The sequence below is a fragment of the Centropristis striata genome, chromosome 20 (genome assembly GCF_030273125.1).
Source record: "Centropristis striata isolate RG_2023a ecotype Rhode Island chromosome 20, C.striata_1.0, whole genome shotgun sequence".
NCBI classification, from domain to species: Eukaryota; Metazoa; Chordata; class Actinopteri; order Perciformes; family Serranidae; genus Centropristis; species Centropristis striata.
The window spans coordinates 11,092,121-11,117,276 of NC_081536.1; the positions used below are offsets into that span (position 1 = coordinate 11,092,121).

The 25,156-nt window shown below is 37.5% G+C and overlaps 1 protein-coding gene and 1 long non-coding RNA gene across 2 annotated transcripts in view; one reads left to right on the forward strand and one right to left on the reverse strand.

The window, feature by feature from the left end:
* Positions 1-465: 465 nt before the first annotated feature.
* Positions 466-2,812, forward strand: LOC131993710 (uncharacterized). The gene is made up of 3 exons (XR_009396345.1): positions 466-690; positions 1,799-1,862; positions 2,005-2,812. It is a non-coding gene; the product is annotated as an uncharacterized LOC131993710 (long non-coding RNA).
* Positions 2,813-6,009: 3,197 nt separating this feature from the next.
* Positions 6,010-25,156, reverse strand: part of prim2 (DNA primase subunit 2) — a 31,193-nt gene continuing 12,046 nt past the window's right edge. The window contains exons 10-14 of the mRNA XM_059358806.1: positions 24,061-24,246; positions 11,475-11,601; positions 11,150-11,232; positions 8,161-8,229; positions 6,010-6,368 (exon numbers count right to left, since the gene is read on the reverse strand). Coding sequence (XP_059214789.1) covers positions 6,144-6,368; positions 8,161-8,229; positions 11,150-11,232; positions 11,475-11,601; positions 24,061-24,246 — 690 coding nt within the window. The 3' untranslated portion in view covers positions 6,010-6,143. The remainder of the gene's footprint in view (positions 6,369-8,160; positions 8,230-11,149; positions 11,233-11,474; positions 11,602-24,060; positions 24,247-25,156) is intronic.

Consider the following 25,156-nt stretch of genomic DNA (forward strand, 5'->3'; position numbering starts at 1 on the left):
CTGCGCATGTTCGGCCTTTTTCATATCTGCGCATGCGCGGCCTTGTTGCGCTTCTGCGCATGCGCGGCTTGTATCGCTTCTGTGCATGTGCGGCTTTTCATCGCTTCTGCACATGCGCGGGTTCTCTGCTCAACGCACAGAAGCGAAAAAAGCTGCGCGTGCGCAGAAGTGCAGAAAGGCCGCGCATGCGCAGAAGCGAAGAAAAGCCGCGCATGCACAGAAAAAAGCCGCGCATGCACAGAAGCGGAAAAGGCTGTGCAAAGGCTGTGCGCATGCGCAGAAAATAATAATAATATAATATTTAAAAAATACATTTAAAAAATAATAATTAAAAAATAAATAAAAAGTTTTTTAAAAAAGTTTTTAAAAAGTTTTTTAAAAAAGTTTTTAAAAAAAGTTACAAAAAAAGTTTAAAAAAAAAGTTACAAGTCTATGGTATAAACTACAGGTAAACAAATTGAATAAACTTTATGTGACTGATCACGTAAGGCAGCTATGTGCATCACACTCCTGCACAGTAGGTGACGGTAGTGCAGGAAGGGGTAGAGAAAGACGAACGTTACCCCTGGGATTTGGGGAAACATCGCCACCTAACGACCGCATACATGCCGGCCGCGTACGCAGAAAAGAACATGGACATGAACCTAGTCAACGAACGGGACTGCTACACTATCAAGTAACAGCATTTGGGTAAGTTTTTCAACCATTTTCCATCCGTTGTGTGACACTACGGTGATTTTATTTGATATGTACATCGAATTAAAACGTGTTTGATAATTTACTTAAGCGAATATGATGGTTTTGCTGTTTAAGGTGTTGGTGAATTTAGGTTAGCACATATATGCGCTAGCTGCCTCGGGTCCTGCTAGTGAACGCTAATGCTAGCTAAGTAGCGCCTATGGTGTTAACCGCGAGCTAGCAGCTACAGCCAGTACTCATGGTTGCTGTGAAATATATCTGAGATGAGGAAGGAAAATACAGTGGACACTGCTTTAACTTACTGCCGCTCGAGCTGATCTCCACACTATGGCGTCATCGGTTAGCATCTGCCTTGTCTATGATTAAAACATTTAGAATTTGGAAGAATATGTATGATTAATTTTAGGTATTTTCTTTTAATGCCACAATTATCTATAAAGAAATGAACATTAAAAAACTAAAATCATGATTGAAATAGCTATTTATTTAATTAACATAATGATATTGCATTTGGTCCTGCATTTTTTGTACATTACTGATCAGTCAATGAAGTATTCATTAATTCATTCTTTTTGATGCATGATGTCATAGAAATGTATGTACTTTTGCCATAAAGCTAATGCTTTATACACCCACCCACACTCAAAAAAATCTTTGGCCACAAAATTTCCATCCATTTGAATTACATAGTTTTAATATAAATAAACTAACAAACTTGATGTGAAGCAATTAGTAAGATTTATGAAAATGGTACGAATAAACTCAAAATGACTGCATTCATTTTCACTGTTGGGTTTGGGAAAAAAAAAAGACTTTAAATTGAATGCATAAACTATACACTTCTGTATAGTGGAAGTACATTTAGTTTATTAGTAATATTACATAAGTCTTATTACCTGCTTCACATTCATTTTATTAGTTTATTTACATTAGACCCATGTAACTGAAAGGGATGGAAATTTCCTTCATTCTGTTCCAAAAATTTTCTGGAGTGCGCACACACACACACACACACACACACACACACACACACACACACACACACACACACCTCTGCAGCTGGGTTGAAACTAACATTGTTGTTTTCCCTTACTTTCAGATACAACATTACAGGGCTATATCAACAGAAGCTAACCTTTTGAAAGGGCAACCTCTCAGTTTGGGTGAGTATATGTAGTCACCTTAACCACTCTTAACATAGCAGTGCTGCCCTGCTGCTGAATGAATACAAGGAAATACTGAGATAGTTATAAACAGTGCGGAAATGTCTTAAATTGGAGATATTTAATATTCCTTCTTTTGCAGAGGGACAACATTGAGCTGAATAGAGACTGTCATTAAAGCTCTGTCTACTTCAGTGAGGAAGCTAAATGCTACCAAGTGCTGGCTCAAGTTTCTTAACTACGGTCAGTTTGGAAACTTAAGGATGTTTACAAATGTAATGTTCTTAAAAGTTTTAAGGTGTTTAATTTTTTTTTCTTTCTACATTTGCCTTTTTGAATCGTTTTGTTTGGCCAGAGTTGAAAAATCTCCCAGTCAAACAAAAAATTATAAATACTTCTCTGCAGATGGGATATAGGCTTCAACAAATTATCTCAGGTCAGTAAGTTATTCAGAAATTATAGCCTCAATTCTTCATCTTGTTATTTACAGATGTGACTAGGCCTAATTGTGGCTGTTATTGGTACTTGATTACATTTCATTGCATTCATTCAGTACTACAGCACAGATTATTTTTGTACCTCTGGCTGAAGTTGCTGTTACAGTGAATGGCTGTTCAGTCTTGCTGAGATCTATACTATTTTTGGCATGAGTCTTTTAGCATCATTGTATTCAGATGGTCAGAAATGGTGTGCATGCATGCTTGTTCCCATTCCCTATTAGTTTTCACAATTGGTGTCTGAATTGTTAATATAATATTAAACAGGTGGCAGTTTTAGGATTAACTCCTCTGTCATGTCCTATGTGCAGACACGTGAGAGGTACAGATACACACCAGAAGCCTCTTGCTTAATTGTATTTTTTTGTTTTTACATATTTACACATATTGCCCATCAATGTTACACATAAATGAATGCCAGTCATATTCAAGCCATTGACAAATGAGTTGACTCAATCCTGATTAAGCCCATCAGCTCCACATAACTATGTGCGGTATAGCAGTGTTATAAATCTCATGTCATACGTTGACATTGGTGCACAGGAAGTGATTTGTTTCTCGTTTTCTGTTTGTCTTTTTATTTCAGTCTTTAGGTAAAACAAATCACTTCCTGATGTGAGCCAATGCGCTGATGTCAACGGACGACACAAGATTCAAAACACTGCTATAGTGGGACATACAGTTATGTGGAGCTGATGGGCTTAATCAGGATTGTGTCAACTAATTTGTCAAGTTTGGGAACTGTAGACTTCAATGTAAGTGACATTCATGTATGTGATGTATGTTATATAGTGTGAATGTCTAAATATGTTTTAATGTCTAATTTTAAACTGTATTCTGTGGGCCAAATTTGGTGCTTAATTTTAATAAAGAAACTTTTTCTTAACTACTAATGCTTGAACAAACACAAGGTTTATGTAAAATTTACCTTTATATGTGATACTAAATAATCTCATAAGGTTTATGTAAAATTATACATAAACTTTAAGAAAATGTACACGTTAAGTTTATGTAGAAATTTGCATGAATGTTATTTAATTTATTTATATTACTTTTAAATGAAAGAAAAACATAGCCCTTATAATTTGACCTTTTACATTCAATTTATGTAACACAATTACATGGAAAATTTGCATGTAATTAAATAAAGTCCACGTTTTTGGCTTAATTGTTTCTTTTGAGTGCAGGTGATAATTATATTCTGTAACTTTCCCATTATACCTTTGATGTATTTGTTTTATATGGGAAGAATGTGCAATATAACTGGTATTTTGAGTGAAAGAGCTGTACAGTTTTGTTCTAGAGACTTTCATCTTGTAGTTTTGCTGCAGCAGATAAAAGGCGTCTAAATCACTAAATGAGCTCAAACTCTAATGGCAGTTACCCCGGCCTAACTACTAGTAGTTTTTGTATTGACACAACTTTTTTGTGTGGCTGCATTACAAATTAACTTGAGAATCGTATGTTTCACCAGCTCAAGATTGCAAAAAGCTTCACTCCAGCTACACGGTACATCCCTGCATACAGATTCAACCCTTATGTCAGCTTCCATACCAGGCTCATAGAACAAATGTTGCGGTTCGGTGTTGGAATACATTTCTTGCCCTTTCAGATAATGCACCATTCCCCAGAACACCTCTCGCCCATGTAATGAGCACAGGAAGAAGAAGAAACCTCGCGACGAAAGAAAGCAAGTTCATGACTAATGATTGTAAATCCATTCTGGGGAGATAAACACCGTCATAGTCAACTGCCTGCTCACAGTGTAAGAAATCGCCAGCTTTGTCAAACATAGTCATGCACAACCAAATATTAAACATCAAGGGTGTCTTGCTGACAGCAGCCCGGCTGCGCACTGTTATCCAGTTGCCTTATTATACTGGATAAATCCTCTCTGTGTCAAGCACCATGCCTGGATTTTAAGACCTAATTTAATTCCGGCTCGGATGCAGGGCCGCGTGTTTGTTACAGCCATGAGACAGTGAGTGTCAAAAAGTCTTCAAACAGATAAAGCCTGCAGAGCAAATGCACATAAGTGCTGTGATTTTTTTTTTTAACGTTTGACACCCTGAAGGAGATAAAATTTGATTTAAAATTCCCAATCATTAAATTACAGAGACATTTCATTCATACATTCAATATTTCCCTTGGCCTGCTCTGAAAAAACGCATTTGTATTCATGTAATTCAGGGCTGCCTGTTCAGTGCCTCTAATTGGATCTAAAGTTAGTAATCTTATAAAATGCATATAGTGAGAGCGGAGATATGAGCACACAAGCGAACCTCCTAAAGAAGAAAGATCAGAGGAGCAGCCTGTAGTTCAAGAGGTTCATGACTTCCCCACAGCCACTATCTTTTTCTAAATTTCTGCACACAGTGGTTCCAGAGACTGAGGAGGGAAATATCTCCTGACCACGTATACTGTGAATAAATTGCTTTGTGCACTATGAGGCAATATTCCAAAGCGGCATAATACAACTGTGGAAATTGTTTATTTTCATCCATCCTCCTGCCACCATTCATCCATAGTCCTGCCAGCAAATACAATGACATTGTTTCTGAGACAGCTGGGAAATGTTCTAGTCATCACCCCCACAACCACGTCCCTGCCAAAACACTGTGCACAGAGACTGGGTATAAGCCATCTGAGTTCACACCAGAGGAAACAAAGAAAGGAAAACTGTGAGACTACTTTTAACGCTCGGATTAACGAGGCAGAAGGAATGACGTGCTGTCACTGGCAATAAGGAATTTTTAACTCGGTTTCGGTTTGATGCTGAAGTTTAAGTAACGTCCAGTCAGGGTTAACTCAGAGTCTGCTGTGTTTATAATAGAGTAACAGCCCTAAAGTAGCAATGAGCTGCTACAAAGGGTTTTTTGTGTACAATTTTTGTCCTCTCTGGATGTACAGGTGCATCTCAATGAATGAGAAAACCATACAAAAGTTTATTGATTTCAGCATTTCAATTCAAAAAGTGGAAATAACACATTTTATAGATCCATTACACACAGAAAGAGGCATTTCATGTCTTAATTTAATTTCTTCTAATTATAATGATCATGGCTTACATTTAATGAAGACCTAAAATTCAGTCTCTCAAAATAATTAATATTACAAAAGACCAATTTTAAAAAGTATGTTTAATATGGAAATGCTGGTCTCTGAAAAGTATGTCCATCTATATGCACTCAATACTTGGTTGGGGCTATTTGACTTGAACTACTGGAAATGGACTTTCCATGATATTGTAATGTACTGAGATGCACCTGTAGATAGTTAAGTTCACTTCATGATAATAAAGGAAATTGAATAGAAAATAACTGACTCGAATTATAGAAAATGAGGCTTAGAGACTATATTTGATACATATTCCTTATATTTTGCATCATTCTAACTTTAATTGTATTCCATTTATGCATTTATTTATTCTAATCTGGGCTTTGAAAATGTACCATATAAACAGCATGAATACATATGCACTAATTGATTTTATTTTTTACATTTATATATTTTCCATCTCCTGTCTCACCATTTATCTTGCTATACTAGAGAATGTAATAACAATGTGCTAAATATATGACAAAAGCTGCAAGTGAACTTCCATTTTAAATAAAAAGAGAATAAAAAAAAAGAAAGGAATAGACAAATGGTGGAGAAATGATTGATATGCAAATTTAATTCTTAACATGTAATTTACAGCAACTTTTAAAGATTCCACTCAAGTTTGAATATGAAACACCCCCACCCTCCAGTCCTTATAGAAAAAAAACGCATAAAAAAAAGATTAAGCATCTTGAAAGAAAGAGTCCAGATCCTCCGTCATCTCGGCCACAGCCTGCGAGCTGTTTGCTGCTGCGTCTCGAGCTGCGTTGGGTCCTTTGCTGGAGTTTTCCTGCGTCTTCTGTGGAGCATCCGCCTCTCGCTTTATGTCCTTGCCTCCGCCCAAAACTCTCTGGCTCTCTATGAAGTACTGGTTGGGGTGATTGAGCGAGAAGTTGGAGTCCTCAATCTGATAAAAATAAAGCAAACACAGGAGAAGAAGAAATGAAAACAGTGTGTCAGGTTGGTAGCAAACTCACTGATTGACTCAATGTTCTGTCACCTTTTATGAGATGCTCATGCAACATCTGCCTCATTGGGGACGATGTGGAATGCTTCGCTAATTTACCAACAATTTACTAATTTATTAACAATGATGAGGACAGCGGGCTTTCATGGCCAAATTAGCGAGCTAATTCGGTGAAAAGATGAAATGCCCTTTCAGGAAATAAAAATGTCAAAATCACTCATTAGGAGTTAAAACCTATGAATCAATTAAGAGACGGGGCCCGTGCTCTTCCTCTGACCTTTTCCATCATTTTTAAACAGTTGACGATGATAGATTTGTACACAACAGTATCAACCGCTGCCATTTGCCAGACTAAGGTCGGTAAAGAGACATTTCAGTCTGCCGTTGAACTAGTGTAACACTAGTGAAACGTCCTTTTGTAGAGTTTTTACTGCCTCCTTTAAAAATATTATAACATCTGCATGGGGCTGAAAGTGTCTATGCTTAACACACACAATACACTTCTGTTTTTTTGCTTTTTGTGTTAAATCTTAACTTAATCACCTTGTAGCCTCATAATAATGTGAATTCAATGTTCATAAAATATCCTGTAAAGTAGAGCCGACTAATACATCAGTTGACAGATATTATTGGCCTATCAAGTCGGTGTAATGTGTGTCCGATATGTGCTGTAATGAAAACTTTTTTTACACGATATATAATGCAGACAATGCTGTTTGCCGTGATTTTGTCCCCATTCATTTTCAGTACAGAAATTATATATTTTTTAGCCATTTATTTATTTTTATTCCCATTTATTATTTTTTTCTCTCTAAGTTATCACTTATAGAATGGCTGACAGTGTAATACATTGTATGTCTAATGTATAATATTGTACAACATGTTAAATATTATTCAATAGTTTAACAGTCTTATGTTTGAGAAAGTAGCTCTCTGGGTACATTTGGAGAGTGGTGAAAAATCGGTGCACAATCCACATAAAAAAGGTCTATTTTCATTCCAGCTCAAAAAATTACTAACTAAAATCAGAATTGGAGCCGGCCTCAAAAATCCCATATTGGTCGGACTGTACTGTAAAGCTAATTCATTTATTTTATACATTACTGCAGAACACAACCTCTGCACGGGCTGAATAAATATACATGTAATGACCCCGACAGTTTCATTAGAGCCAGTAACCAGCGAGCCATACAGCCTCGACTCAACACTGTATTCTTGACAGAAGGGTTGAAATGACTAACTCGTAACAGCACATGCATTTATAAGATTTTCAGAATAAAACACAGTTGTTTATATGATTCCAAGTGATTCAGTGAGTCATATTGCTTTCGTCCATGGAGTGACTTTATTGACTGATGCAAAGTCTAACCTTGAATTTTTATAAACTGATCCAACATCTAACCTGAGTGCCCACCTCAGCTGAATGTCATGCATACACACACTTCTCTTGCTTTTCTCTGAAACGAGGACCTTGAGTGTGACTGAAAGGGATGATGACTCAAGCCTCCCAACTAAAACAGATTAAATTAAACAAGTATCCACCGGGGACAAAATAGATCAGAATGCTATAATAAACCTATAAAAATTAAGTGGCTATGACAGCCAGCTAATGATGGAGGTGATGACAGTTCTGGGTCTCCCCTGAGCCTTCGTGCATGACATGTACCAAACTCCTGCATCTCACACAGGTAGCCCCATTTACTTTCCCACTACAAATTAAATCTGCACTTACATTGTGTGTCAGCTCAAAGTATTTCTGGCACGCCAGCTGATAGTGCATCCCTTTAACCAGCTCCAGGATCTGCAACAAAAAGGTGGAGGAAGGAAAAAGAGAAGATGACAGGTTGGGTTTAAATGGGACTATTTTCTTACACTGTTAAACTGTTGCACCTCAGATACTGACACAGTACATTTACAGAAGATGTTATCGACATTTTGTGTTCTGCACAAAACTGTTTAAACTGGCTTTCAGTCAGCTACCTACACAAATATTCCTCATGAATCATAATTACAGCAGTGAGTACATCCTCCAAGAGATCTTTGCAAATGCAATGAAAACGGCTTATTTTGGCTAATTTAAATATTCATGCCCCGAGTCAACTCTTCATGGAGTAACCAGTGGTAACGATTAAACCTTCTGCTACATCTCAATTCTGTGATTTTCTGATTTTTCGCCTTTCTTTCTGGTTTTCTCTGCAAAGTTGAAAAGGGTGGAAATGAGCAGATATTCTGGAGCCCGAGCTTTGGCTGAGGTCACATAAGAGCTTTCCCATTCTTGGACTAAAAGCACTGCAGTGTTAGCGTGACTGCATACTCAGGGTGACTGACCTGCTAAAAAATAAACCCAAGGTCTTCAGCACTCAGAGAGAGAGACAGAGAGAGACTCTTCTGAGGAATCTGCCTGTACTCGGCTCCTTCATTATTCCTTATATTCCTGAAGGCTGCCTCTAGCGTGATTCTGCCAAGAGCATGCTCAGCACTGGGGCTGGTATTAGATCAGTGATGAGCTGTTCTTAGTGTTTGTCAGATAATGCAGTTTTTATTATTGTTGTTTAATGGAATATCAGAGACACTCTCAAAATGCACAGAAAACACTGATAATAAAGGGCAAACAAGCTGTGCAGTGGCATCAATTGTTTCTCTAATGGAAGAAAGAGAAACATATCGCACTGATGTTATATTAGCACTTCACTTCCAATTAGTGAGCTTTACTTTGGACCTGAAGGTTCTTAAGGGATTAGAGAAACAACATGTCGAACATCCACAAGACCCTTGTTCATACTTTAACAGCCCTAATGAGCTTTGTACTTCAGGTCTCTAAGAAATAAACACTACTGTTGGAATATATTGCAGGTCATCCTGTCCAAACAATCATTATCATTTTGATACATGTGTCCGTGTGGACTTTCATATCTACAGACATTCACAGATTATTTCTGTCATTAGCTTCATTATGATTTGGTTAATGAAGCGAAAACAACACAACACTAGCGTCATTCAACAATAACTGTGACTAGATCAGCTTGCATGACTGACTGTTGAGAAAAAGATGACCAAAAATAAAACCTCTAACAGAATCCCTCTTTATTTTCCTCAACAACAAAAAAAAGGAAACAACATTGTATAGAGCTTTTTTCCTTTCCAGTTCAGCAGTTGGATTTCCTCCGCTGCGTGAACCATATCAGGCAGCACACAATGTGCACAGTCAGGCAGACTTGGGAACAACTTACTTACTTAAATTAAAGTCAACTATGACAACAACAGTGTTTGGGAGAAGTAAACATGACATCTGGGCCCTTTTTGTTATAATTACACTGAGAAAAGAAAAAGTGAATGCAGTGGTGGGAAGCAATGTGGCCATAAAATAGCTGCTAAAACTACTACACACTTGAAGAGACATTTCTAGCCTTGAAATGTTCTTTTAATTTTTGATTTTTTTAAAGCTATATTAAGCCAACTAGTAGGGCAGTGATGTTACATTTTTTATTACTATTGTAATATTTATTATGACCAAAAAAGACTGAAATGTCATTGACTAAAACAATACCAAAAGTTTTTTTTAAAAACTAAAATAAGAGAAAATGCCCAGACACAGGGCATGGCTCAGGCCACTTAATCACACCTTTTGAAACATACTCACCAGCCATTTTATTAGGTACACCTGTTTAACTGCTTGTTATTTAAATATGTTGTTAGCTAATCACATGGCTGCAACTCAATGCATGTAGGCATGATGAAGACGACCCGCTGAAGTTCAAAGTGAGCATCAGAACGAGAAAGAAAGGTGATTTAAGTGACTTTGAACGTGACATGGTTGTTGGTGCTCTAGGGTGAAACAATGGTCTGAAAGTGTGAGCAGCAGTTCTCTGGGCAAAAATGACAGACTGCTTCAAGATGACAGAAAGGCAACATTAGCAGTGTTTCCATTAAAGTTGCATGAAATTATGATGCGAAATGTTGAAATGACACATTAAAGAAAATGTGAATTAGGGACGTTTCCATCAACTAGTTTAGATCAAATAAACAAAGCTGCATTAACGTACTTTCATCAGAAGATTGCAGTGTAATGTTGCTGTAGGCTAATCCGTCAGTAAACAGTAGTAGAAGAGATTATGTGAGAAAGAAAAAAAAGAGATTGAGCCAGAGTCAAAGCACCCGTGAGACAAAATGTCTTCAGGAATTAGATTCAATTGGGCAACTTATAACTGTTCTTTCACGTCAGAGTGGAAACAGCTGATAAGTCATGAGTTACACGTTCACTACGTCAGGATTTATTTCCATTTCCATCCCAACTATTTTATGGAAAAGACAAAAACGTAAAAACTTTGATGCACATTTTCAAAAGTTTTTTTCAAATCATGGTGTTTCCATCAAGCTTTTCTCATTCAAATCTTCAAAATGTGCTTAGAAATTCATTAATAGAAACATGACTACTGATTTCACCACTTGTTACAAACAAGGTATGCAGAAGAGCATCTCTGAGCGCACAACACGTCCAACCTTGAAGCAGCAGAAGACCACACCAACACTTTATGAGTTACACCTTGCTAGCTAATAAAGTGGCCGGTAAGTGTATATTATAAACCCATTGACAAAATAATTTCATATTTGCTGAGTTCCACAAGATCAGGAGAGAAGTGTCCCCAGTTCGAAGCAGATAATGGTGCCTAGAGGGCAGTCGGACCATTTGAGAGGCGGACTGTAGACCGAGTGGCACCCACCTGACTGATCCCGCTGGGAGACACCTTGTAGAACTGAAGCTTCTGCTTCAACAGCTCTGGGTCACTGTGACGGAAAGGACATCCTACAAACATAAAAATGAAAATTAATTCCAATTAACATAGCACATTACTTGTTTCGCTGATGGGAGGAAAATGAAACACTCAGCATGTAAAAGTATATATGCAGAGGGTTTTGGTAATGACAATGTCCTCAGTGTGTTGCGTCACTCTTTGCAAGCAAAGTGCTTTAACTAAAAAGCCTGATAATGGCAGATGAGTGGCTCATCACTCGTGTAATGGCTTCTTCCAACAGCTATCAACTCACCATGATGGTCGCCTTGGCTGGGTGGGTTTGATAAAATCACCTTCATGCAACTGTAGGGGGTGTAGTCTGTTCGCTTGCCTTCTTTGCCAAACATGTGGCGGACGCTGTAGGCATATGCTTTGTCAAACTACAGAGAGAGAAGAGGGGTGGGAGGAAGAGAAGGTATTAGTAAGGATGAGCGTGTAAGAGGGACAAGGTTGGGGTGAAAAGAGACATTGTCATACATCATGTCAGTTTTGACAGGGTGTTTTCCTCAATGAAATATAGAGCTATTAGAGGGAACCTGCTGTAGAGATGTCGTCACACCCGAGATAGCTGAATTATGGATATCGTAGAACGGCCATCTTTCCCTCTCATTGCTTTTGCCCCTTGTCCTGCAGGGTACTTTGATACAATATTTAGAGTATGTTTTAAATAAAATACTGCATGTAGGCTCCCAAAATGTTCTCCAGAAATGTGCCCACTATTCCTACCTAAAAGTGCAGCATTTCAATGTAGACAAATGGAAACAGACATACAGGTGCATCTCAATAAATTAGAGTATAATAGAAAAGTTTATCTATGTCGGTAATTCAATTCAAAAAGTGGAAATAAAACATTATATAGATCCATTGCACACAGAATGAAACATTTCATGTCTTAATTTATTTGATTTCTTCTAATTACAATGATTATGGCTTACATTTAATGAAGACCTAAAATTCAGTGTCTCAAAAATGTGAATATTACAAAAAACAATTTTTAAAAAGTATGTTTAATATGTAAATGTTGGCCTCTGAAAAGTATGTCCATCAATATGCACTCAATACTTGGTTGAGGCTATTTGACTTGAACTACTGGAAATGGATTTTCCCATGACAGTCTAATTTATTGAGATGCACCTGTAGTTCTTGTCCATTATAATTCAGATTTAATTATAAAACATAACTCCACTACATTCATTTGAAAGCTTTACTTGCTAGGTAGAAAAAAGAAAGATGAGGGCCGTTATTTGCAGTTTCACCAACGAGACATTTCTAATCTTTGCTGATGAGCTCATTTAATTAACGTTCAGAGGCCCCAAGAGGTAAAAACTTTTCCCAACTTACCCCCTCAGATTTGTTTTGTGACCCAATCGAGGGGGGCTGACATTTTGGTAGGGAACCATTGCACAAATTTAACTTTTTGGTCCATCTGCCAGTGGCCAGTAGACTGAAAAATAGTGTCTGAATCTTTTTCAACTAGTCATAAAACTGCAGAAGAAAACACAGCGATGTGGTGCGACACAGAGGGTCAATCAAAGGATTGCAATACAAATATTGACTCACAATCTGATAATTTGCTAATCCGTTGTGACAAACAGTACTGTGCAGTCTTAGGCAGGTGAGGAAAAAAATGCTGCAAAATGAGAATGCTTTCAAAAATAGAAATTTAAATATTTTATTTTTATCAATTAACAAAATGTGAAGTGAATGAACAGAGGAAAACTAAATCAAATCAGTAGTTGGTGTGACAACCCTTTGCCTTCAAACCAGCATCAATTCTTCTAGGTAAGACTTTTGCACAGTACTGTATATTCAATTGAAAACTGTCCAAAGACGACATATTTAATTGGGGGTGTATGTTGTATGTTGCTACCAGTGTGCTGAGTCAATGCAAAACAAAACCTGGTCAACTTACTTGTAGTAGTGATGGGTTTGTAGTAAACTAGGCCTATTTAAGGAACCCTCCAATAGCAGCTGACCACATTTAATTTATCCGCCAATGTAGATTTTTTCTCGCATGTGGTGAGTGGCGGGGGATAATTTTGGACCCCGTTGGGAACCACTGGAGTTGAATTTAATCAAACTGTGTGAATCTCTGATTTAATAGCTGGAGAAAATCTCAAGGACACAAGCAAACTAGATCAATAAACTTTTAAGTGCTGAACGTCTGCAAACATTCACACCATCTTCTGTCCAGTTTCTCCTGAACCGGAAAAAAAAAAACCTTTTTGATGGGGGTCATTGTACACAATCTTCACAGCGAACTCCTTTCATGTGTACAGTGCTCATGTGTAACCATTAAGAAAGATTTACAGGGACCCCGCGTCTAAAAATCAAACAGTAAAGTACACACGGTGCGCTGCGACAGTGGCAGAACACAATCACCAAGACTGCTCCCATCATAACACATTAATGTTGCAATAAAACCCTTGAACTTGCTAATGTGACAAGCTGCAGTGGCAATTCACAAATCCATAAAATCTTCTTTAGGTACAATAAATCAAATATTAATTATGTAGAGCTTCGAAGGATTCAAGAGGCCGTTTCCTGATTTAAGGCCCCCCTACTCTATTAAAACGGATCTTGGAACTCCACCGGCACTAAAGTGTGTTTAATATGTATTATGTGAAATAATTAGGACATAAAAAGATCCTATGTGGTCTAAAAAAGTGATAATAAGTCTTAGAAATGATATGATATTAAACTTTCACTTGTTCCAGGAGAGACTGAGGTGGTCTGACTTTTTGTTTTTTTTGGGGGCCAAAAATTGTGATTAAAGATATAACTTTACAAGAGCAACAGATAATAATGCTGAAGATTAATCACCAACAGCAGATTAGATAAAGCCATTTTTAAATATAAAAACTAGTTTTTAAAAAAATGATAACTAACTGGAGTTCTAGAGTTCATGTGGCCATTCCAAACACTTGCCCGATTAGAGCAATGCACTTCCATCAACATGTTCAAAGGTTCCTTCCTTGGCCCCTGAAGTGTTTTACCACGTTTCCTTACTTTTAACCACAAAACAGCAGATTAGATAGAGCAGTTAAATATAAAAACTAGGGTTGAAAAAAACCCCATAACTAATTGAAACTGTATTGTGTGGTTAAAAAAATAACTAAAATGCAGCGATTCGCGCACGCGCACTGTGAAGTGACTCGCGCACTGCGCAGCGATTATTTATTTATTTATGTTAAATCTCGACCTGAAAAGTAAAAAAAAAGAAGGAAAGAAGTAAAAAGGACAGTGGTGGAAGAAGTATTCAGATCCTTTACTTCAGTAAAAGTACTAATACCACACTGTGAAATGACTACTCCGCTCATTTTAACTACCTAAAAAACTTTTAAGTGGTTTAATTTATAAAAATGGGTAATCATTTTAAATGTATTATTTTTTTCATTTTAAATCTTGACCTAAAAAGTAACTAAAGCTGTCAGCTAAATGTAGAGGAGTAAAAAGTACAATATTTGCCTCAAAATGTAGTGGAGTAGAAGTATAAAGTTACATAAAATGTACATAAAAGTACCTCAAAATTGTACTTTAAGTCCAGCACTTGAGTAAATGTACATAGTTACTTTCCACCATTGCTACCTGCCTCTTCTAACTTATACGTATCAGTTAAGAGTCCTCCTTCAGACACTGTATGAGGATTAAAGGGATAGTTTGTGCATTATTATACAAAACTTGGTACAACTATTCTCAATGCCCTCCTGAGGATAACCCTTTAAGGTTTTATTGATCGGCCCTGTGGTGGCAGTCTAATTTCATATTTGGTACCGTGGCCACACTATAACACTTAAGGCAATGAAATTCATAGGGGTGTTATAGACTGGACCCTGTAACGCACACACCCCAACAGTAGCATGCCCCGACACGCGTGTACTGCGAGGGCCCGTTCAGTACTGCTTGCAGTCCTAGTTTCATATTTGGTACTGTGGCCACACTATAACACTTAAGACCAATGAAATTCATAGGGGTGGTATAGACTGGACCCTGTAACGCACACACCCCGACAACAACTGATAAAAACTAGCACACTCTAAACAAACAAATTGAAACTGAATTTGAAAACAAAAATTCACAACACTTCAGGGTAGGGTCAGGCGTTTGGATGAAACCTGCCAACTCGACATCTATAATGTTAACGATCTACTAATCGATTAAATGCTATGTTTTTATACAAACTCCAGTATGTATAAAGACATGCATACACTGGCACAATAAAATATATATATATAAATCCAGTACTATGCAAAAGCCTGTTTTGATAACCGATGCTTTAATTTTTAAAGGACCAAAAGAGACTTCCTGTCGATCATAAAAACGAAATCAAGTGAGATCGTTTATTGAGACTGGGATGTCTACACGACTAATTGCCTTCAAAAAGTTCAGCACATTACTCGAACCAAAATTTAAAATACACAGAGCTGCAAGAGTTAATAACCTCATTGGGGCTAAGATGGATAAGGCAAAGGAAATAAAGGAAAAAAATATTGTGACCTTTTTGAATATCCCAAATACTCCATAGTTTTGCCCCCTCCAAAATCCTTGAGGATAGTTTAAATATTTTTTCACGACGGTAATGCAACCTACAATAATGTGCTCACAGTAAAATTGCCATATTTTTTCAAAAGACATTTGATTTGTCCTCAAAAACAGATTCAGATTCCCGTCAGCCTCAAATGCACAATGCAGCTTGCAGTTTGCTCACAACTATTTTTACTCACACTATTGAATACAACTCCTCTAAATAAAATATATTTTCAGTGTTCCTTTTAATCACCAACTGTGTTCCTACACTTCAGCCCACACTTCAGATAATCCCGGATATATTCTAACACAGCTGACCTCCAAACTGAGGGAATTCAGAACATCAGAGTAGAGAGTCTAAACACAAGCACAAAAGCTGCATTAAAGGAGCAGAGCCACAGCTCTTCTAGTGCACATCTTGGCTCATGGGGCTACATCACTGTAACATCCCCCCACACTCTAGGACACATTCACAAAAACCTGCGGCGATGGAGACAGAGAAATAGGACACAATCAAAGGGATTACGTACGTGTGTGTGCGTGCATGTGTGTAAACTTGGCATGGCTTCTTAGGCTCAGTCCATAGTGACTGATGTGCCTGCAATTCCTCTTATATGTAATACCATTAAAATACTTCCCATTTTAATCTGCACTACAGGCTTTTTTGGAGCCTAAAAACAATCAAAAGGTAAAGGACTATAAAACACTGCGAGTGTGCACAAGTTAAGGAGTCTAATGTTGCAAAAAGAAGAAAAGGTCATTTACACACCATGCACAAGTAGAATTTTAAACTACAAGCCAATGGAGACAAATTAGAACTGCAAAGTCTCTAAAGCTCTGTGACAAGCCTGCTGCAAACCCTGAAAGCTGCACTGTGCATCCCACCCAGTAAAAGAGCTTAACGTCATTGAAAATAAAAAAAAAACAATTGCCAAAATGCCAAAAAACCTACATTTTTTGTGTAATAAAATGAATGATGGCTCAATTTGATTTAACCGTGTCTGTTTCAAAGTCGTGGTATTGTGCATGCTGGGTCACTCGCTCACTGTCATGGCTCACTGGGACACTTGAAGTTTATATCGTAATGTTATTGGCAACTATGGATTTCTTTCTGCCGATACTAATAACCATTAACCACCTGCTTTTAAAACTAGCTTCAAGATCTGTAGTTTATACACACCTGAGGGCAAAGAGGGTTCTCGACGTAGTGAACAAACAGATGTACTGTGCAAAAAAAAGTTTTAAAAAAAAGAAAAAGGGAGAAACAATCAAATACAGATACTCCCGTGCTCCAGGACTCACTGAATGGTTTGGTGAGCATGAAAATAATTTGATTAAAATGCACTGGCTTTTACAGTCACCAGATCTCCGCCTAGTTAAACACATATAGAAGACATTTGAACCAACATGTCAAAAATGGTCTCCATCGCCTTCTCCATCAAGACAGATGATACACTTTCACCTTCAATTTTTTTTAGTGATGTCTGTGATGGTCTCTGATGCTGCATGTCATTTTGTTATCTTTGCGTTTCTTAATTTCCACCTGTTGTACCCCTAAGGTTGGTCTCTCTTGATTTCAATAAGATTACTTGATTAGATAAAGGCTGTATTTATAAATTAGGTGATATCTTAGTGGAATAATGTTCATCCCTCCAACAGAGTTCCACAGACTTGACAAGGAGCATTGAAGCTGTTCTGGAGACTTGTGGTGGCCTGAGTTCATAACAACACTTCATGTTGGTTTAACCTTAATGTTTCACCCATCTGTATATCTCTGATAAGATAATATCAGCTGCATCGGCGGAGTCTTAAGCCCCTGTCAGACTGCCGTTTCAAGCCGCGATATGTATGCCTCTGTGACATTTCACCTTCAATCTGAATGTCTTTGGAGGTAGTAACGGAGACGTTCAATTGGCGAGACTGGTCAAGACGGGATCAATGTGAACCAGCGGAGCCAGCAAGATGGAAAATAGGTGACGTGCGTTATTGTATATCGTTATACCAACACAAGACAGGAAGTTGTCTGTGTCAACAGAAACATGCCTATCACTTAAGTCCAACAGTGATCTAATCATGTTCAGCAAAATGGATGGTAATAATTAAAAGACAAGTGATTAATGGTCGTTAAGAATTTGGTAGATCATGTGGAATTTTATCGATCTGTGTATTTTTTCATTTAATCTATGACTGCGTATCAGTACTCACTGAACTGAAACACGGCCGAGCGTTCAGTTCTGCGGCCGTACGTGAATAAGCTAATAAATTGACAATTAAGTTGGATAAAGCTACAGTTTGCAAACTGAAAGTTGCAATAACAATTATAAAACACAGAGAAATACAAGCAAACCTAGCTTACTGCATCAAACATTGCTAGGGGCTAAAACATAAAACACTGAAATCCTTGATGTTATCGTTACAAAATCATCTCACATGAGTTAGTTTTACGATTGTCAGGAAGTCTCTTTTCATCCTTTCAAAATAAAAGTGTCCATTATCAAAACAGGTTACAACTTAGTTACAACTGTTACAAATGTTTTTATACATGCTGGAGTATGTATAAAAACACAGCAATTAATCGATTAATTGATTGTTAACGTTATAGATGTTGGAACTGTCAGGTTTCTTCCAAGGGCCCATCCCTAATCTCTACAGCCGGAAACAGCACAACGCGCAGTTCTTCTGCCATTATTGTTTTGAATGCACTCGCCACTGCCGTCACTTATTGTACACATGCCGCTGCTGCTCTGTTACACAGAACTACCGTCGCCTCCCACTTCATTCTGCAATGCCTGACTGCAACGTGCATGGTGATAATATTATGCTGTCGCTAAAATCAGTGTGAAATGACGGCAGAATGTGTTACGGCTCTTACACAGTATGAAAACGGCTTGACTGGGCTTTCCCAGTGAACTCAAATGCCACCTGTACAGCATACATTCAGCATGAGCATTAACACTACGTGCAATTTCTAGACTTTATTCTTAAGGTCTGGAATCATGAATGTCTACTTGCTGAAATACCAGCACTATTTCTGCAACAAAGTCCCCACAGAAGACACATGACACAAAGCCTCAGTAAGAGTCCCAATAATTTCCTAGATTGTAATAAAAGAAAGACCCTACTATCTAGATAATTCTGTCATCTTGGACTTTATGGATTTTCTTGAAGGGGAAAAAAACCTCATTAACACAAAATAGCCTGTCCAGAAGATTTGGGATATATTTTTAACAGGGTCGCAGAAGGAGCTGGAAGCTACTTTCAAAAATACCCATGATGGAAAAAAAATAACATGGTGTACATTTGTAACCAAACTTTAAGAGCAGTTAATATAAAGTGTCATCTAATGAAAATCTTCCATTGTTGGAAAAGACCCCACAGCAACCCAAAACTATTATGTAAATTATGGTGTCAGTTAGTGGAAATTAATTAACCCGGAGTTAACATCTGTAAAACAAGCAGTTCAAAAGCAGTCCTAGCCCCGAGGCAATACGACACACTAAATGTGGTTCAAATAGACACTCGTCCAAATGAATGGGCTAACTTCCGTGGCAATAAAACGGGATAGATCAAGTTGATTTCATCAATTTTCTCTCTCCCTCTAGTCTAATATTACATCGCTTCTTCCTCCAGGCCTCCCTCTCGGCATCGCTGCCTCCCATCTTTTTCCTCTGTGCCTGTCGCATACTAATGAGCAGGCTTTGTGCAGCATGCCACAAAGTGCAGTCCCTGACTTAACACATACATCATTGTGAGAGCTGTGATCTGGTCAGCACCATTCTACTGCCTCTGCTGTGGAACAAGAGCTGGGCTTTATGCACAGCCCATCACACTTTCTCTGGGAGCTTGTACACGGGAACCGAGCCACTGCAGAAATGAGGCACAAATTGGACTCTAACACGGATCCAGTGTACTGTAGTTGCCATTTTTTTTTACACTTTTTTTTGGGCGCCAATAGCAGACATTGGGACGGGGGCGGCTGAGGGCAAGGTAGATGGACACATTGCTTTCTTTGTCTAAAAACCTGCTTTAACAGGTTTTAGTCACAAAAGATAATGGGAAATCTCTTAGACCTTTTTTATTATCAATTTCCTCTTAGCTTGTACAATGGATCATCACAAGTTGATAACGAGCACCCCGAGCAACTGGGGGAATTGGTCTTATTGGCCAAATCCTCCTTTTTGGAACATTATGTAAATGCAAATATTAAAAGGGACTAGAATCACATAAAGAGTCATATTTCAAGTATGAAATTTGGCAGGTAGTTTCCGAAAACCAAAAATGTGCAAATCATCCTGACAAGACCATAAGAACATTACAATAAAAATATGATTACTCTCATTTCTTTCCACAGTAAACAACTCAAATAACTGTCCAGATGTCTTACACATGTTTGTGCACCATTTCAAAGGAGATCTACACTACTTCTTTTTCATCTCATATTAGTAATGCTAAGTTTTTAGTGGTCAGTATCATTACCCCCAACAGTATTTCCCTTCGTCTTAAAAACAAGTTCCCCCTGTAATTACCGGTAGTGCAAAAAAGTTGAACCAGCAGGAGACTCATTTTTACAATTTTAGAAGAAAACTGTATTTGAGGCAGAGTACCTGTAAATCTATAATCATAAAAAGGAGTTCACTGTGAAGACTGAGTAGAAAGTATGAAGGTTTTTTGGTAACAAAGTGCACTAATGATGCTGTGAGGGGTTGCAGATGCTTGGTACTTGAAAGTATAATGATACAGTTCTCTTGTGCCCTTGACTTTGATGTTTTTCTTTCAGGTATATCATATAAAGATTTTTTGTAGTTGACTCAATTTTGGACAAAGCACAAAGGTTTTGTGTCTGTTTAATTATTGTTAAAATTGAGCTGTTTACACCATGTTCACTGAGGATTTTGAGCATGGTTTAATGCTATGTACTGTATGAAATTAGGTAAAAAAACATCTTCCTTGTAATAATTGTATATTACTGTTTCCCAACCCCTGTTTCAAAATGTGTTCTTTTGAAAAAAATAGGGACGCACAAAATTGATTTATTTCAGCAGATACAGTAACCAATAATGACCTGCTTTCCTATAATTTCATCATTGGAGTTCACAATAAGATCAATTTCCCCATTATCGCCCACTACATTACTGGCCCATTAATTATCAAGCATTCCCAGTGAAGTGACGATGTATGTGGTTTTCAAACAGCTAAAAATATGAAGGACTCTCTGTGTATCTGCATCAGAGTCTAGTCAGAGTTCTTTGATGTGTCTTTTATTCTTTTACTGAAACTGAGGCACCAGCAGGAAACAGAGGCTCAAGATGTCCCCCAAACAAGCCAGGACACTTTGTCTGGCTGATGCAACACATGTCCTCGGACTGGAAAGAGTGCCGAATACCTGCAGTCACAAGCCAGCCGTGTGATCTTCTACTACAAATCATTATCTAAAGACAACATGGCTCCGGGATCAAGGCCCACCACATGCACTGCTTGTGCCAGATTGCTGCACTGTGTGTCTTTTTAACTCAAAATTAAAAATTAAATCATTTCTTGGCACTCTCCTTGCACCCTGTTAATACTGCATCTTCTGATGAACATCCAAAAAATGAAAACACACTTATGTGTGAGATAATGCTCTGTTTATCAATGCGGGTCACATGGATTGTCAGATGCACAATATTTCTGAAGCTTTTACTTATCAAATATAAGTAACAAAATATTAATTATTATAAAGAACACCTCAGCTGACTGGTAAGACAAGTATCAAGTCTCACTGAAGCTGTGTTTCCATTAAAGTCGTAGCAAATTTTGAAGTGAAAAATTTGAAATGTCGCATTTGTGACGTTTCCATCAACTGGTTAAAAGCTTATAAACAAAGCTGCATAAACTTTGGTCAGAAGATGATTGCTATAGATGTAGTCAGTCAGTTAACAATATAAGAAGTAAAGATTGTGCAAGAGAGGAAAAAACAACAAAAAAGTTTGCAGAGCAGATCATGTGTACATTTAGTATATAGAAAATGTACGTTTCGCATCAAAACAACAACATTATGTACAGAAAAACAAGCTTATAAAGGGTTATAATTTTGAAAGGAAATTCATATTTGGGAGTTATGATCAGGACTGATGTTTGTTATAAACATTAAGTCATATTATGGCAGTTTTTTTATACATTTCTGTCCTCCAAGGGCATCACAGCAAAGCTTTTAAAAGGGATGCATGGGGGTTAAGTGGCAATAAATACACTTTCTATTCATTCCGAGTTCTGGGCCAGCAGAAATATAATACGAACCTAATGTCTCCCCTTATACACCACACAATAACAGGCAAGAAATGGCACCTTGAAGTTGACATTTAGAGAAGTCATGCGAGTTAAATGTTTGCTACTTCAGAACTTAGTGTTTCCATCTCCTCTTTAGAGCATTAACTATTTTTTTGAAAAAGACAAAAACCAACTCAAACAGGCATAATCCTTTTATGCACATTTTAGGAAAGTTTTCATCAAGCTTTTGTCATGCAAATCTTCAAAATGTGCAGAGAAATTTGTTGATGGAAACACAACTACTGTCACCGTCCAATCAGATCATGCTGGTTTGATATCTACATCAGTGTTTCCTCTAAGATTTTTTTCAGCAGCGGGGGTAAAGAGTTATTAGTCCCCTGGATGCCCCCCGCGTGAAAATATCAATCAGCAATTTAGAAAGTATTAGAAATTACACTCGACTGCAAAGCTTTAGAACCAGTGTTTCCCACAAGATTTTCTGAGACTATGATGGGGTGAGCTGAACAAAGTAGGGGGGTCTGGGAGTTTTTGCCCTAAAAGCCTAAATTTGGTACCTCTCACACATTCTAATGCCACCATTTCATCTTAATCGTTGCATATTTTAATGAGTTATTGTAAAGGAGAATAAGGGTTATTCTATGTTTTATTTAAGGCATCATATTTTGACAGTCTCCTCGTAAATTATGTGGTGGACTCTGTTAACACATCCATGGGCTCTAATTTTGAAAGCTACATGTGTTTGCTTTTATTTTGAAGGTGTTCTTACAGTAACTATTGGTAAATACATGCATGCAGCGCCATCCTTAAGCCTTGAGTTTGAAATTTTAAAGATGAACTTTAGACTGCATCTGGTCAATCAGGACAGTGGCTGCACTGATGACCAAGCATGAAATAATATCTGACTTAGCCAGCCTAAGGGTGAGGCGTACGGGAATGTTCCTTAGTGTAAACCGTACATTCATACCTGTAAGAGCAAATCGATACAATCTGAGCAATAATCTATTTAACAGGTAGCTATTTGACAGCTTGGCTTGAGTACATGGTGGATTTTTGACCTTATAAATGCTAATGCATTTCCTTATTGATTAAGTCAGTGTAACATATCTGCAGCTATCTAATGACCCAATAGAAGAAACAAAACCTAATGCTGCTGAATGTTAACAACACCATGTCAGAGCTGTTAAATGTTGGTTTAGTCCAGACTTGTTTTAAGAACATTTATATTAAAAGCACTACAGTATGAAATTCTGTCTGTTCTCTAAGCTCTATCATGTGGAAGCTCCTGCCATTATTATCTGTTATTCACATAAAGAGTTGTAGTTCCCTTAATGCAGAACACATTTTAATGTCTTCATTGTGTCTGTCTTCTATTGAGAGACATAATATCTGAGCCCACAACCACTTAAGTCTTCATTAGCCTCGACACAGTGCTGCGAGCAAATAATGACACCAGTGAACTTTCTTTTAATCAATACGGCTTTGATGGGGTCACTTCATCACGAATGAAACAGCACCACCCATTTAAGTGTTGAATAGCACTGTGGAGAGGGAAAGGCAGTCACACATAAAGAAAGCTGCAATACAGTTCACTAAACTGATGTTCAAGGATAAACTTTCAAAATATTAAACAAAAAACTCTGGGTATTTTATAGAGTTATATAACAACTATAAAAGCCTTTTAATAAACTAAATGGCCTATTAGAACTAAATATTTGCTCAAAGTCAAAGAGGAATGAGACTATTTCATGTTGTTTTGAATGAGTGAATAATGTTGCATAATTACTTCCAATTAAAGTGACCCATGTCACTGGGTTACTGCACTATTGTCACAAGTTTCTTTATCATCCAACACTCAATTTAGTTGACGGCATCCCATAATTCCAAGCTCTTGCTAGCTGTTGGTCCAATGTTGCACTGGACTCTGATTTTTATAGAATTGGCAACCCTACCGGGCGGAGTTGGCAACACCGCTCATGGCCACGGACACAGCAGCACCGATGCTGAAAAAAATTCTAGGGGAAACACTGTAATGTTGTCAGTATTACCTTGTCTGCATCCACTTTTCCTCGTATGAACTCGGACCTCCAGAACTGCAGAGCTTGCTCCAGAGAGAGGCCGATGCCTTTGAGGAAGAGGCCGTACTGCATGCGACCACCGTGGCGGAGATGGTGGTTCTCCCGGAGGCTCTGGTGCAGCTGCCTCATGCAGAGTGGGAAGGACTTTCCTGAAAGCTGGAAGCAGACAATAATTTATAACTAACATGTAGGGCCAGACAGATACATCGGTTGACAGATATTATCGGCCGATAATGGCCTTTTAAAAGGCATATTTTTTTATTTATGTATATATGTATATATATATATATATATATATATATATATATATATTGCAGAAAATGTTGCTTGGCGTGATTTAGAAATGCCATTAACTATTAATTTTTTATTCTTCATTTTAAAGTCAGCAAAAGACTGACACTGAGCAGTAACAATGTTTATTAATTTTATTCCTATTTATTCATTATTTTCTCAGTTATTATTTATAGAATTGTCCAACAATGTTTTTGTTTTTTTTATGTAGAAAAATGTTAAATATTATTTTATACATTTGGGTGGTAAAAAAAATAATTGGTGCACAATCCACAAAAAAAAGGTAAATTTTTATTCCAGCTCAAAAATTACTATGTCAGCCCCCATATTGGTTATTAATAAATGTTCCTCTCAATCAGCATTGGTCTCAAAAATCTCATATCAGTCGGGCTCTACTAACATACATCAAAATCAATGCTGTTGCTAATCAGACTGGGTGGGGGGAAATCCTGTGCAATTAGTATCTAGAAAATGCGTGTTTTGCATTAAACAACATTATGTACAGAAACTGGCATGTAAAGGCTTAAAAATTTAAAAGGGAATGCATATTTGGGTATTATGATCTGGACTGATGTTGGCTAAAAGCATGAAGTCATATTATGGTAGTTTTTGAGAAATTTCTGTCCTCCAAGGGCATCTCAGCAAAGTATTTAAAGGGATGCTTGGGGGTTAAGTGGCTATAAATACACTTTCTATTCATTTCGAGCTCTGGGCCAGCAGAAATACTATACTAACCTAATTTCTCCTCTTATACACCACACAATAACAGGCAAAA